Source organism: Ricinus communis, chromosome 6 (genome assembly GCF_019578655.1).
Source record: "Ricinus communis isolate WT05 ecotype wild-type chromosome 6, ASM1957865v1, whole genome shotgun sequence".
NCBI classification, from domain to species: Eukaryota; Viridiplantae; Streptophyta; class Magnoliopsida; order Malpighiales; family Euphorbiaceae; genus Ricinus; species Ricinus communis.
The window spans coordinates 14,688,795-14,703,638 of record NC_063261.1 but is presented as its reverse complement, the minus strand read 5'-3'; the positions used below and the strand labels follow the sequence as shown (position 1 = coordinate 14,703,638).

The window sequence follows — 14,844 nt, the reverse complement described above, 5'->3', positions numbered from 1 at the left end:
GATAAAGTTAAAAACTCAACGCGGCATAAGACTATTACTCCCAGCACCCAAATGGCGTCTCTTTGACTTTCTTTTTTTTCTTTTTCAACTCAAACCTCTGTCTTTTTGAATTTTTGACTTTAATTTGACAACTTTTTAGAGCATTTTAGCAGTAGTATTTATTTTTAAAAAATTTAATTTTTATAATAAATAATATTTATATATAAAAAATAAAATATTTTATTTAAATAATATTATTTTTTTATATTTTTATAAGTATTAATAATTTTTTAATTTTTATCAATAAAAAATAAAAATTATAAATAATATTTAAATTAAATGTATATAGATTAAATATAAAGTAGAGAATGAATTTTGGCTCTCTACACATAGAGAGTCAAATTGACTCTCTACTTTATATTTAAAAAATATATAACGTATTAAAATATTATTTTATAACATAACTCTTTAAAATAAAAAATTTGATATATATATAAAAGAATATATTAAAAATGTTTTTAGAAAGAAAAAAGAAATTATGAAGGAAAAATTTTTTTTTTTTTCTATTTCTCTCCTTTGGGTTAATGGAAATAAAGAAAAGGAATTCTTGTTTCTGTTTTCCATTTTTTTACTGCTATTTTTTTATTTATTAAAATAAAAAGAAAATAAAAAATAAAAAATATGGGTAACTATTATTTACTTTTTATTTTTTCTATATTATATTAATTATCTCTAATATTTGAAAAATATATTTTTATCATTTTATTTTATAATCTAACACTAAAAATTATTTCCATTAGAACTTTTGTTAATGAATCATTAATTAGGTTTGGTTTTATACTATTTGCTTTTTGGTTTTTCTGTGTAATATATAAATTGCTCTTTATTTTTTATTTATTACACTTAAATTTTTTTATATTTTAATAAGTCAATATAATTAAATAACTAAATTGATAAAAATAAAAATTAATCCTTAATCTTCTTATCAAAGTTAAAATCTACTGTAACAAAATTAATAGTAAGAATAAAAGATATTTTATTTTAACAATTTAAAGTTAAATTTTACTAGAATTTAATTATGTTAAAAATTAGAGTAACTAAAAAATACTAGTTAATTATTTTTGTACAAATACTAAAATTATTTTTTATATAAAAATTAGATAAGGAAGTTTTAGTATACTAAATAAAATATAAGGAGAAATTTATATATTACATCAAAGATCGAGGGCAAATAGTATAAAATCAAATCTAGTTAACGGTTATTTAACGGAAATTCTGACAAAAAAGGTTCTTAGTATAAAATTATAACATATAAAAAATATAAAAAATATATTTTTTAAATGTTAGAAGGTAATTAGTATAATATAGAAAAATACACAGGGTAAATAGTAATTACTTCTAAAAAATATTAATTATTTTCTAAAGTTATCATTTTTTTCTTGCTTTTCTTTTATTTGTTTTCTTTCTTACTTTACCTTAGTTCAAATATATAAAAAAATTTGATATAGGTGAATGATTTTGATAAATAGAAACGGATTAACTACTAATATATTATAAAACACTATATTTTTATTTAAAATTTGGCCTCAAATAATAAATCAGAACTTTTATTTAATTATTTAATTTTTTATAAATTATTTTTAGCAAATATATTTATTTAAAAATCAATTCTACCTGCTTATTTCTAAAATTAATATTCAAAACTTTAAAAATTAAGAATAATATTTTTAAAAAGGAAATAGTCTAACACAATTTTAAAAAATAAATTGTTAAATACTTTTATGAACTTATAAATTAGGGCTAAACGAGTTAAGTTTTAGCCATTTAATAAATAGACTCCATAATTTTTATTTAAGAGTCAAATAAATTCAAATTTTGATTAAGTAAAATACCTTATAAAACACGAAAGTATAAATTGAATAGTGTAATAATGAAACAACAAATTGAAATTGTAAATTCAATTAATGAGATACAAATTAGATACAGTATACATTGATATCCTTTATATATTCATAAAATTCATTATTGTCTTCTCAAAAGCTATTACCCACGACTAATCAGATTCCTTTCCTGTTAGCACATTAGTATTCTATATATACATAAAATATGATAATTCTATCTTCTGCCTTACCAATCCTAAACGATGTTTAACCAGCATCATAAAATGTTAAAAATAATAATTATACTTTTTAACAAATATATATAAGGCCCAAATTTAATATAAAGCTCAAATTTAATAAAAATTCTAATTAAAGATATAAATAAAATTCTAACAAAATTAAATCTAAATGTGTTAGATAAAATGAATGAATACTCCCCTTAAACCAAGTTCCTCTCTTGACTTATAATAGCTTGAACCAAGTTAACCAATGTTGGACTATCATGAGCTTCAAGTTCTTTTCCACGAGCTATCTTTGAGCTAATATTTTGGATCTTTTAGCCTTAACTTGAGTCAAAGATCTTCAAAAATTGGTCAATGGACCATTTGGCTAGCTGGACCACCCCGTTGTTCATTTGAAAATGCTAAAGCTTGAGGTACAAGAACTAATTGTATCATAAGCTCTAGAACTTTAACAGTTAAAATTGTCGAATAAAAAAACTAGTCTGGCAGTATGATTATGTTGTGAGAATCCATATCGCATATTTTCTTTTAACAGAGGATGGAGAGGCATCAACTCTCTATGAGTCAATGACTAGTTTATATGTAGCTTAGTAGATGACAGCGATGCAGGAAGAAATGGAAGCTTTTCATAAGAACAAGTCTTAGGAAGTTGTATTATTATCTCAAGGAATAAAGCCCATTGGTAACAAATGGATGTATAAGATCAAGTGTAACATCGATGATCAAGTGGAATGGTATCATGCAAGATTGGTGGTATATACTCAAAAAGAAGGTATTGGCTTCACTCATTTTTTTCCCGATGGTTCGACTTACAAAAATTAAAATAGTCCTAGTAATGTGTATTACATTCGATTTGCATCTAGAGCAGTTAGATATTAAAACAGTTTTTTTTTTTTTTTATAGAGATGTTAAATAAAAAATTTATATACTTCAATTAGTGGAGTTTGAAAAAAAAAAAAACTTACTTTACAGGTTAAACAAATATTTATACGGTCTCAAACATGCACTATTTGGTATAGGAGATTTGATTTCTTTATCATAAGCCTTGAATACAATAGACTTAAAATACAGACACTTGTGCATATTTCAAGAGATTTGGTGAAAATAATTTCATTACTTTGTTATAACTTCCATTTTAAATAAGATCTTTTTCAAGTTATTACAACATATAGTACCTTAATTAAAAACATTAAGTATTTTATATGTAACGACCCGGAACCAAATCACATAAGATATTGTCCGCTTTGGCCCTCCATTAGCCTCACGGTTTTATCCTTTTAGCGGGTTCGAAAACTTCTCAAGAGGTCTCCCATCCTGGAATTTGTCTGAACCAAGCACGTTTAATTAAAACATCATAAAAAAGAGAGGCTAATAATTTATTTTTAAATTGTTCGTAATATATATATATATATATATATATATATAAACTTTTCTATAATTATATATTTAGGACTAAATAAAATTTATTACTATAAAGAGGTTATAACTTAATGAAAAATTGAGTATTAAATTTTTTCTTTAGACTTAATATTTTAATTTTGTAGATAAAATAATATAAACTAGAGATAAGATACATCAATATATTGTCATATTATACCAATAAGATTGATGAGACAAAAGAATACTTCCTCCCTTCATCCACTCCATCATCAAGAGTAACTATGATAAATTCAATCACATTTTCATAGTCCAATTGAACACTTTCCTTTTTTAATTATTCTCAAAGGAGAATATTCTTTTCTTTTACCAAACATATGTGGATCCAATCACAATCTTATAATAAGAACAAGAGATCTTTCTTGATCAATCCCTTTGCCCCCTTATTCTTTGAGAATCAGAAAGGTTTTTTTTCAAGTTTGAATTTGTCCATTTGAAATATAGGCTCCTCTACTTCATTTTAATTTATTTATTATTATTATTTTTTCCTCTCTTTTTTAATTTCTTTTTTTATTCCCTTTTGTTACTCCTTAAATCCCATATAATAAAACAAAACATAGCATAACATATATTTTTAATGTTATATATACAAATATTATTATGTAGAGAAATATTTTTTCAAGACGAGGCTTAAAAATTTATAACATATTATAATGAAGAATTTATTCTTATTTATAACTAGGTCAAATTATAACCATAATTTTCTTTAATCACTATGTAGAAGTTATTCCTATATAAAATATCGCTATAAAAAGGATACTATATATATATATATATAGAGAGAGAGAGAGATGGCAACGGGTCGGATCTGGACCGGATCCGACTGGATCCAGATCCAGATCCGTTTTTGGACCCTGGATCTAGATCCGATCCGGATCCATCGGGTCTGAAAAGTTGGGATCCAGATCCAGATCCGTTGGATCCTACGGATCCTAAACGGATCTTACTGATTCTATCTATTTTTTTTTTCCAAAAGTTATATAATTCACATAAAAAAACGCATACGTTATATTTTTTAAGCCTCCCTCAAAGGGTGCAGGTTCAAATGTTATACTAATTCATACTAATCCAATAATACAAAACAACTTATACAAACTTAACAATCCAATAATACATGTCTTTTGAATTAGGGAATTTAGAGTTTGGGGTCTTTGAGATGTTGGGCTTAAGTTAGAGTTGTTATTAGAGCCTCAGACAATCAGATTCAATATAAAAAAATATTGAAATTATAAATTAAACGGGTAAATGGATCCGGATCCGGGTCCAATATTTGCATCAGGATCCAGATCCGTTTTAGATCCAGATCCGTTTTTACAAAGCAGGATCCGGATCCGACCCGGATCCGTCGGGTCCAAAATTTTAAGATCCATACCCGTGAAAACGGATCTGAATCCACGGATCCGGGTCGGATCCAGGATCCATTGCCATCCCTATATATATATATATATATATATATATATATATATATATATAAAGAAAGTACTATAATAATGACCTAGATAGTTAAAAACTAATAATTTTTATATCTTATTTAAATTCCAAGCATAAGAATTTTAGTCCAATTAACATTTTCAACCATTATTGTCTAATATTAACTAATTTGATAACCTTAATATTTTTCCATAAACCAAATTAGAGCATAATTTTTCAAAAATAATGAATTAGAGCATTAATTAATTTCAATTTATACCAGCAAAATAAAAAAGAAATCAAACAAAATTGTAAATTTTAATTTATTTTCATTCCTTTCTAAAATATTTTAGTAGTCAAATACTTTTCATGGTTAGTTATAAAAATAAAATATAAACTTATAAAAATTTGATAAGTAAATATTTAAACATTTTATCAATTGATAATCTTAATATCATCTCATTATCAATAAGTTGGTCTATACTTTTTTGTAGCCGATTTTGTATGTCATAGATATGTATGTAGACATACTAGGAAGCTAGAAACATGGATTTATATAGAGATGTCGAATGTGTATGCCTAAAAAAGAGTAAGTGAAAAATAACTCTATTGCTTGAATAAGATTAATTTTTAATTGCAGGATTTTAGATTCCAGTGCTCTTTTTATATTAAAAACCTTACTTATTTTTTATTTAATTTAGTTAATTTGATCTTTTATTAATTTAATAATAATTATAATAGTAGTAGCAATAGTAGTAATATTCTAAATGATTTATGTTAGCCTCGTGTTGATCTAATACTAATTTTAATCCAAATTTAAATACAATTTAAAACTATATAAACTATTTAATATTAATTTTTTAATTAAAGTACGTTGTACAAATTCGTTATTATGGTTGAAATTATTATTTTTAGAAATACCTATATATTTCCTTCCTCATTCTTTGCCTTTTGCCTTTTGTTTTACACATTACATCATTAATACTATTTTGATAAATTAAATAGTAGTTTTTTATTATATGAATAATAGTAATAATTGTAATTATTACTATTCATTATATCTTTTACTATTTAAGTAATAATTTAATATTTAATGTATTATTTTAATATATAATAAATAACACAAGTTTAATTATCTTAAAATAATGGTTATTACTACGTTAAAATCTCTTCAAAATATTATACAATTTGACCGTTATTTACTAAAAATCATATTCACAAGATACTAAAGTGAAAAAAAGCAAACCACAAACTCTAAAATGAAAATACATTAAATCATAATATACAATATAGTTTATTGAAGCTTTTTATAATTTATATTAGTTATATTGTTTGTAGGATAAAGAATCTTTAAACTAGATCTTAACTTATTAGAGATTTTATAAAATTAATTAACAAAATAAAAATAATAAATAATTAAAATTTGATAAAATATATGAATTTTTTTAAAAAAATTATATAAAAAATCTTACTAAATATATATTTTTATGAGACTAGTAATTTATATTTAAATATAATTTATAATTAATAAATAGTTAGAAGTATTATAAATATCTAACATACTAATTCTTATTTTCGTAGTTATGTTATCTTTTATTAAATGAATAATAATGATACAAATATTAAATTTATGTGCAACACAGGTGGAGAAAAACTAATATAATTAAAATCATTATATAGTTAGGATATTAATTTAGTAGTTCATAAATTATTAAATTATTATTTTTCAGAATTAAAATAAATATTTAATCAAGAATGTAGCTTATTAATCAATACATCAGTAAAAAAATAATAAAAATATATAATCTTAAATTTTATATATCAAAATTAAATACCTGTCAAATAAAAGTTTTATATGTCAAATTATAAAGATACGTGTCAATAATTTTTTATAAATCTCACAAATTTATATATATATCGAATTTATAAAAATTATAATTAAATATCTCATAATTTCTATAAATTTTCTTAAACCTTTTAAAAAATCTATATTAAATCCTTCATAATTAAATATATTTTCGTAGATATTAAAAATTAATATATATATAAATTTATTCGAGTTTGAGTTGGGACAGATTTTAAAATTTGTCATATGAAATTGGTATGAAAGCCCGGCTCGGCCAACTCAAAACGACCCGACAATGACGAGTTTGCCTCCGGGCGGCGGTTGTGTTTTGTACTGTGCAGTGCTGCTTATTAGCGAAGTTAAAGACCACACAAATAAGTTAATTTAATAACAAATAAATAAAATAGCAGATACAAAGAAGAAGAAGACGAAGACGAAGAAGATAATCATAGAGGCCCAAAAAAATACCAAAAAGGCCACACAAAACAAAAAAATAATTTTTTCTTTAAAATTTCATTTTACTTTCTGTTTGTTGAAAAGAAACGTTTTCGTTTCATTTTTCAGTTTTACACACACACACACACACACACACACACACACACACAAAGACACTTTGCTCTCTAATCTCCTTCTTCTTCCTCTCTTCTCGGCCCAATCACAAACTCTCTCTCTCTCTCTCTCTCTCTCTCTACAAAATAAACTTTGTGCCTCTCTCTCTCTAAAATCCGCAGCGTTTTACTCTCCTCTGTCTCTATTGCTGCTCTAGTTTCTTTCCGCAGTCACTAAATCGCCACTGCATGGCGGTTTAGATAAACACTAAATGTTAGAGAGCCGTACAGCTTGAGGATTTATTTCGCCTATTTTTTTTTTTGAAAATCCAACGGTTGAGATTTCCTTGGACAACCCTTTAATTCTTTTTTTTTTTATATATAATAATAATAATAATAATAATAATAACAACAACAACAATAAATAAGAATCAGAGGGATAATCACGAAGTAGGAAAAACGAAAAAAAAAAAACTCGGGATTTTTGGTAGAGTTTTGTTGGTCTAAAAATTTCTAGGGTTTGGTTTTTACAGGCTGGGGTAGGTTAGGTAATACCGTATAGTTACCATTATGGGTCTAGAATTTTCCAGAATTTCCTTATTTTCCTCGTCTTTCTTAGCAGGGTAGTTTTGTCATTTCTCTCTAATTGCTAGTTCACTACTGGTGGTTATAGAGATGGGTCTTCTTAGCTTAAAGAAAATTTGAAAAGCAAAGAGAAAACGAGAACTGCTTTATATGAGGGTTGAGAAGTAGTTTCCAATAGAAATATTTTGGTTTATGAGTTAATAGTTTCATTGAATTTTATTAATTGGTTGATTGTTGAAATTTGTTTTTTTGACTCTAGAAGAGAGAGAAAAGTATATAGTGTACAGAGAGCATAGTAACATACACAAATCTCTAATTGCAGTGTACAGAGCAGTTTTTTCTGAAAGATTTAGGGTTTTGGATATCTTGATGATGAAAATGGGGTTGTCAATGTGAAAGTAATTGATGTGAAATTGGACATAATGCATATATTACTGTTTTAGGAAGTTTTGGTATAGTGTTGAGAGAGATTGATGTTGAAGTGAGGGTATTTGATAAAGAAAGTGATATTAGGTTCTTTTATTTTTTGGTGAAGAAATAGTTACCATTTTGAAGGTGGATTAAGGAAAATTAACACGAAAAAAGAACTGGGTTTTCTTTACTACTTTGATATATGATAATGGTTGGTTATATTTATGGATAGAAATCAACCTGTGCTAGTGCCGGAATGGTTGAAAAGTGCCGGAAGTGTCCCCACTGGTGGCAATGCCAACCACCAATCTACATCAGCCTTATTGCACTCTGGTAATCATGTTTTCTTTGAGATTCTTGCTTGTTTAATTCTTATTTGAGATTCAGGCTTATTTAATACTTATGTTTGATTGCTGAGAATGTGTAAGAATATAATTGAAGAATGAATTATCAGAAACTGTGCTTGTATATGTTTAGTAATTGCATTTGTATATGACTCTGTTTCTTATCATGGGTTAGTGATTAAAGTTATTTATTAAGACTATTTTGCAAGATGTCAATTATGTGTCAAAAGGTGCAGGTGATGTTTTGGGAATACGTAGGACTAGTGCGTAGATTCTTTCATATTGTTAAAGAGGCATGAAATCTAAATATGCATAGGGTTTTTAATGTAAACAATCTCTGTCAAGTTGCTTTTAAGAAAAACAATCTTCATGTTCAAGCTATGAATTAATTAATTTATTAATCAAAATGATTGTTAGGGTCATATTGGAACGGGGAATTGCCTTTTTTCTTTCCTTAATGAGAAAGAATCTGTTCTTACTGTTCTTCTGACTCAAAACTACCCCCTATTATCTACCTATACATGTAGTTATAAACACTGGTTTTCCATATGCATCTTGTTTATAATTTTTAGCAACCAAATAAAGTAGAGTAATATACATGTAAATAAGCATATTTACCATGTTCTGTTTCCTATAGATGATCATCCTGGATCGAAGCATGAACAGAACAAGTTAGCCCAAAGTGGTAGTGATCGCGATGCACGTCCCCTATCAGTTTTGGAAAGGACCACTTCTGCCTATTTTCGCCGGAGTTCTAGCAACAATAGTTCTGCTCACTTGCGTACTAACTGTAGTTTTGGTAGGACTCAGCGTGATAGGGATAGGGACAATTCAAGTGATTACAATGACCATGAAAAGTTGGTCTTAGGTGATCATAGACGCCAAGAGCTGTCTGGTCCACTGGGTAATTTTTTACCAAGTAAGTTTGACAAAGAAAAGTTACGCCGTTCACTGTCTATGGTTACTGGAAAACAAGATGAAGCATGGTCTAAGAAATTAGCTGGTGATTTGACTAACACTAACAAAAGTCAATACAGCAATAGCAATGGCAATGATCTGTTTGCCAGGGTTAGTGTTGGTCGTACACATGATACTTCATTTGAACAGGACTTCCCCTCACTTGGAGCTGAAGAAAGACAAGGTACTATAAGCAGGGTGTCTTCTCCTGGCTTAAGTTCTTCCATACAAACTAGCAATGATAGCTGGAAGTCTGCTCTGGCTGAGGTGCCAGTGGTCATGGGAAGCAGCAGCATTGGTGTTACATCAGCTCCACAAGCTGTTCCTGCAATCTCAGCTTCTATGGTGCCGAGCATTACTACAGGACTCAATATGGCTGAATCGTTAGCACAGGTCCCTTCTCGTGCTCGTACACCTCCCCAGGTAATTTCATTGTTCTCCTGAATTTAAAGGAGTTTTTCTAGCTTGAATACCAATGTATATTAGGGTGATATGTTCTCTTATTTCCAATATTAGGCAACTGCTGGAGCACAAAGGCTTGAAGAGCTGGCTGTGAGGCAATCAAAATTGATTCCCATGACTCCTTCCACACCTAAAACCCTGGTAAGAGTTATGGTTGCTGCTCTGGGTTATTAGCAATGCTTATGTTTGCAGTTTTCACATTTTCCTTTTTTAACTTTATCAAAGTTCTTTCGGGCAAGTTTTAGCAAATGTTACTAGTTAACATGCTTCAGTGTAGGGAGAGCAGCTTGATATCTGGTGCTCGTTTCACTTCTTTGTTTGTACTTGGTATCTTATTAGAATTAAAATTAAGTGATTGATGGCTTTATAGTTCCTTTCGAAACACTAGTTTATTTATCGGGTATTAGAGCATGAAGCATTCATCAGCTTGATAGAGGTTTTGGCTTGTGAAAGTCAAGAGTTTGCATTAGTATAACTTCTCGATTATTTATACTTTTCGTAAATGCATCATTGACAATACATTTACTATTTAAAATTCAAGTGATGCTCATGTGATAGGCTTGCACATGGATGAGCCTCAAGCAATGTCTTACATGATGCACAAGGTGAATGCATGGACTGTTTGCTCCTGATGATTGTTACTTATACTGAACTACTTAGGATGGTGATGTATAGCAGCTATATTTGTAGGTCAATTAGTTAACACAACAGTGTGTATTTTGTGGAAAATAGGTTAGCCTGCAATGTTATGGGTTTGGTATTTATAGTAATTTAAGAAAAATGGAGTTTATTGCAATATTTATTTTCTTATAGTAGACATTAAATATCGATGTACTTGTGTGTTGTATATATTTAGTCATTGTAGCTTGCCAAGCCAGGATGACTAATCAACCAATCTTGGGACAAACAGTCTTCTTTTCTTATGTTTATTTCTATTTTACTCTTGTACATAGGAAATGAGTCTTAATTTTTTTACTGCAAATTTACAAGCTGTTTTCTTTCACTCATATAACTATTCAATTTAGTTCCTTAACCCAAATGATGAATAAAAAACGAATAAACCTCAGTTCCAAGAAATTATATCTTCTACCAAAACATTCACCGAAGAGGCGGAAACCCTTTTGAAAGACTGTCCTTTTGCTATTGCTTGAATTGGTGACTAAATGACACTTCTGAACTGTTTTACTTTTCCATGTTGTATGCGTTTTTATGATATGTGCTTCCATGTCTACTTGTAAGTGCAAGTTCCAAGATTTACTACAAATAGTAGATATGCGTATCCTTCCCTTTCAACCAATTTCTTTCCAACTTGGTTTGAACTTAAAACTAACATGTTCTCTCGGTTAATATTTTTTATAAGTGTATCAATTTAGGGAAAAACTTACATGTCCTGTCCTTTTGATTCCCCCTCGACCAATTTCTGTCCACCTTGTTTTGAACTTAACAACTTGCATGTTTTTCTACTTGTTATTCATATTTGTTACTGACTAGTGTGTCCATTTAATTAAAAACAATTAATAATAGGTGGTTTTAATGTCTGACAAAGTTGAAAATGATTTGGTTTCAATGTCTGCCTCATTTGGTTGAAATATGACTGCTTGGCATTCTCCTAGAATTCAATATTATGTAATATGTCTCTGTTGTTTGGATTTTTTATTGTATGACTGTGATAGTACTCTTTTGGATTGTCGTTAGGATGTGGGGAATATACTGCTGATAGTTTGGTTCTTTATCTAGAGATTTAGGGCTAGTTTTGCATTTTCTAAGTAGCAATTTCTCCACCGAGTTGTTTTTATTTCTCAATGAATAGAATCTGAAAACTTGAGGGGTATGTTTTCCTATATGTGAGAATGGCACTTTTCCCTGATGAAATTGTATTCAACTCCATGGTATCACCCATTTCTGCAAATGGTTTAATACTTCCCTTTCCACTTTGAAGCAAGAGGTCATGGACACAAGTACAGTACCTTGTAATTTTTCTTTGGATTTAGGAATAACTTATGCATTCAAACTGAACTTGTTGAAAGATAGACTTTTTGGAATGACATCTGATAGAATGTATCATGGATCATAGACATGCATGTGCTTACATATGTACATGTTCTAGTGTATTTGGTATGATGTGCCAGGGATGAAATATAAAGACTGTGTTCAGGGATGAAATATAAAGACTATGTACCTGTACCTGGCTAAAAGACTGAAATTGACTAATCTAGGACCGGCTAATTGGTGAAAGATGCTTTAGAATAGTAAGAATTTGTTTACGAGTATGATATAGTAGAAGGTAGAAGTGTAAATGTTCTAAGATTTATTGAACCACACACATCTGCTCTTCTTGATCATTAATGGTGGAAAGACCATTACCAGATTAAGAAGTTTTTGGATTATTTTGGCATTGGTTGGTTTTGCTTAAAGAAAAGGTAATTCATAAATTGTTTTGTTGTTATACACATAATTTCTTTTAGAGATTTATTTGGAAGAGGTCTTTTCCTTAATAATTTCTGTGACATTTTGTTTTTCTTTTCACCACTGCAACCATATTCAGATTTTTATACAATAATCATACTCATTTAGTTCTCTCAATAATAAGGGATGGTAGAAGATTCAGTTAGATTTGTCTTTTATATGATTTATCAATTGTTGACCCTTGATCCCTAAAGTTGTTTTCTTTGTAGGTAGTCAGTCCTTTGGAAAAATCAAAACCGAAAATTGTGCAACAGCAATCTTCTGCCCACTTTGCGGTGAATCATACTCGTGGTCCTGGAAGATCTGATAATTCAAAAATATCGAATGAAGGCAGGCTTCAGGTCCTCAAACCATCACGAGAATTGAACAGCATCTCTTCAGCTGTGAAAGATAGCTCGAGTCCTACAAATGGTAGCACACTATTAGTTAGCCCGCTTGGAACCACTCCTTTGGCTGCTTCATCTGGTCCCTTGAAGAGCTCAGGCCACAGTCCAAACCATGCCCGCTATTCTTCTGTTTTGCTGCCAACCATGGAGAAGAGGTCAATGTCTCAAGTCCAGAGCAGGAATGATTTTTTCAACCATCTTAAGAAGAAATCCTCTATGAACTCCACTTCTGCGGTTTCAGACTCTAGTCCTACTCCATTGTCATCCAGCTCTGAGAAGTCTGGTGAATCAGTTTCGGAAGCTGCTGCTGCTTCAGGTACTGGGCATGGTGGGGATTCTTCTTTACCAGAAATCTCCATTACAGGTTTGTCGAGTGACAATGGTGATGCTCACAACAGGCATCGCGAGTTTGGCAAGATAGAGAAGGATCCAAAATGTGATGCGACTCCTAACCCAGATGAGGAAGAGGCTGCTTTTCTACGTTCACTTGGTTGGGATGAAAATGCTGGAGAAGATGAAGGCCTTACAGAGGAGGAGATCAGAGCTTTCTATGAGGAGGTATCCTTTATTCTAGAATCTAAGCAATTTCTTTGCTTTCCTTGATATATGTAGTTTAAAGTGCTTATGTTTTATCATTTGTGCAGTACAAGAAAAAAAGGCCGTCGAAACTTCTCCATAATGGAACATAGCTGACAATGACACTTGACTATTAAAATCGGAGCTGTGGCGACGCCTCATCCGTGCTAAGGTCATCCGACTTGGGACTCCCTATATATGTAGACTGACTTGCAACTTTGAATGGATATGGTTTCTTTTGTTCTCTTTCATTCTTTGGTGATGGAGATTAAAATCTGATCCAATGGCATTAAAAGGAATAGCGCACTGTCTGAGCTTGTTGGAAATGGATTGAGATGAGTTATAATTGATCCACTGCTGAAGATAAATGATCTGATAAACTTGTGTGTGTAGCTTATTAGGGTTTTCTGAGGTGTAAAAGGTTGAGAGAAGAGGGAGGGTAGGAATAGTTCTTTATTTTCATTATGGTTTGCTACATAGGGTACTGGAGAAATAAATAGGGTATAAGAAATTTGGGTTAAATCTGTCAAGAGAAGAATTCAACAAAAAGATTTATTCTGTTAATTGCAAAAGCAAAGCAGCAAGAAATTAATTGTTGTTGGTTTTACTTTATTTCCCTGTTTTAGATTACTTGTTTATATTTGAAATAAGTGTTTCTTTTTCTTTAAATTTTTTGCGGAAGGAGGCAAACACAAGGTAAATATATGTGCCTTCACGTATGGTTTGTTTGAAATTACTGACATTTCACAGTTCCAGTTTATGCAAGGTTTGATGTTTTTGTGGTGTGAGCATTTTGAGGTGCGGCTATCTATGATGTAATAAATAGTGCATTTGGTGGTGAACGTAACCGGCTTAGGTATCCCCACTTTTTCAAAACTGGCCAATTCAGTCTCCAACAGGCCTACCTGGTTTGGTAAGTGCAGGGTTGGAAAGGGCTTTTGCTGGGTTTGCTTTCGGAGGTAGCTGGTTTGGGAAGCACATGGTTGGTAAGGGCTTTTGCTTTTGAGATAAGAGTACTTTCCTTCACTTTTTGTACTCGTATGGGATCTACAGTGACATTCAAAAAAATTTCATTTTCTCTGATATGAACAATTAATCTATACTAATCATATTTCTACCTCTAATAATAGCAACTAATTATACTAATCACATCTTTATTCAATTCAATTTAACTAATTATACCAATCACATCTCTAATAAAGAAATTATTTTTTTAATTTCTTTTTTATTACTTTTATTTCGGTAATATTTTCTTTTTTATTTGTATTTTGATTTTATTAATTGAGCAATTATTAAAATAAGTTAAAAGAACTTT

General features: G+C 29.4%; 1 protein-coding gene across 3 annotated transcripts; it reads left to right on the top strand.

The window, feature by feature from the left end:
- Nucleotides 1-7,222: 7,222 nt before the first annotated feature.
- LOC8259334 lies at nucleotides 7,223-14,635 on the top strand. Of its 3 annotated transcripts, XR_001536360.3 has the most exons (6): nucleotides 7,375-8,671; nucleotides 9,320-10,062; nucleotides 10,156-10,242; nucleotides 12,777-13,511; nucleotides 13,598-13,701; nucleotides 14,286-14,635. XR_001536360.3 is itself a non-coding variant. In XM_015728496.2 (5 exons), the coding sequence occupies exons 1-5, from the start codon at nucleotides 8,563-8,565 to the stop codon at nucleotides 13,372-13,374; spliced, it is 1,455 nt and encodes a 484-aa protein (XP_015583982.1). In that variant the 5' UTR covers nucleotides 7,223-8,562; the 3' UTR covers nucleotides 13,375-13,511. The 3 variants fall into 3 exon arrangements, 2 of the variants coding, with proteins under 2 accessions (XP_015583982.1, XP_015583981.1); XM_015728496.2 differs by lacking the exons at nucleotides 13,598-13,701; nucleotides 14,286-14,635 and having other exon boundaries at nucleotides 7,223-8,671; nucleotides 12,777-13,269; nucleotides 13,352-13,511; XM_015728495.3 differs by lacking the exon at nucleotides 14,286-14,635 and having other exon boundaries at nucleotides 7,377-8,671; nucleotides 13,598-14,141.
- The last annotated feature ends 209 nt before the right edge of the window (nucleotides 14,636-14,844 follow it).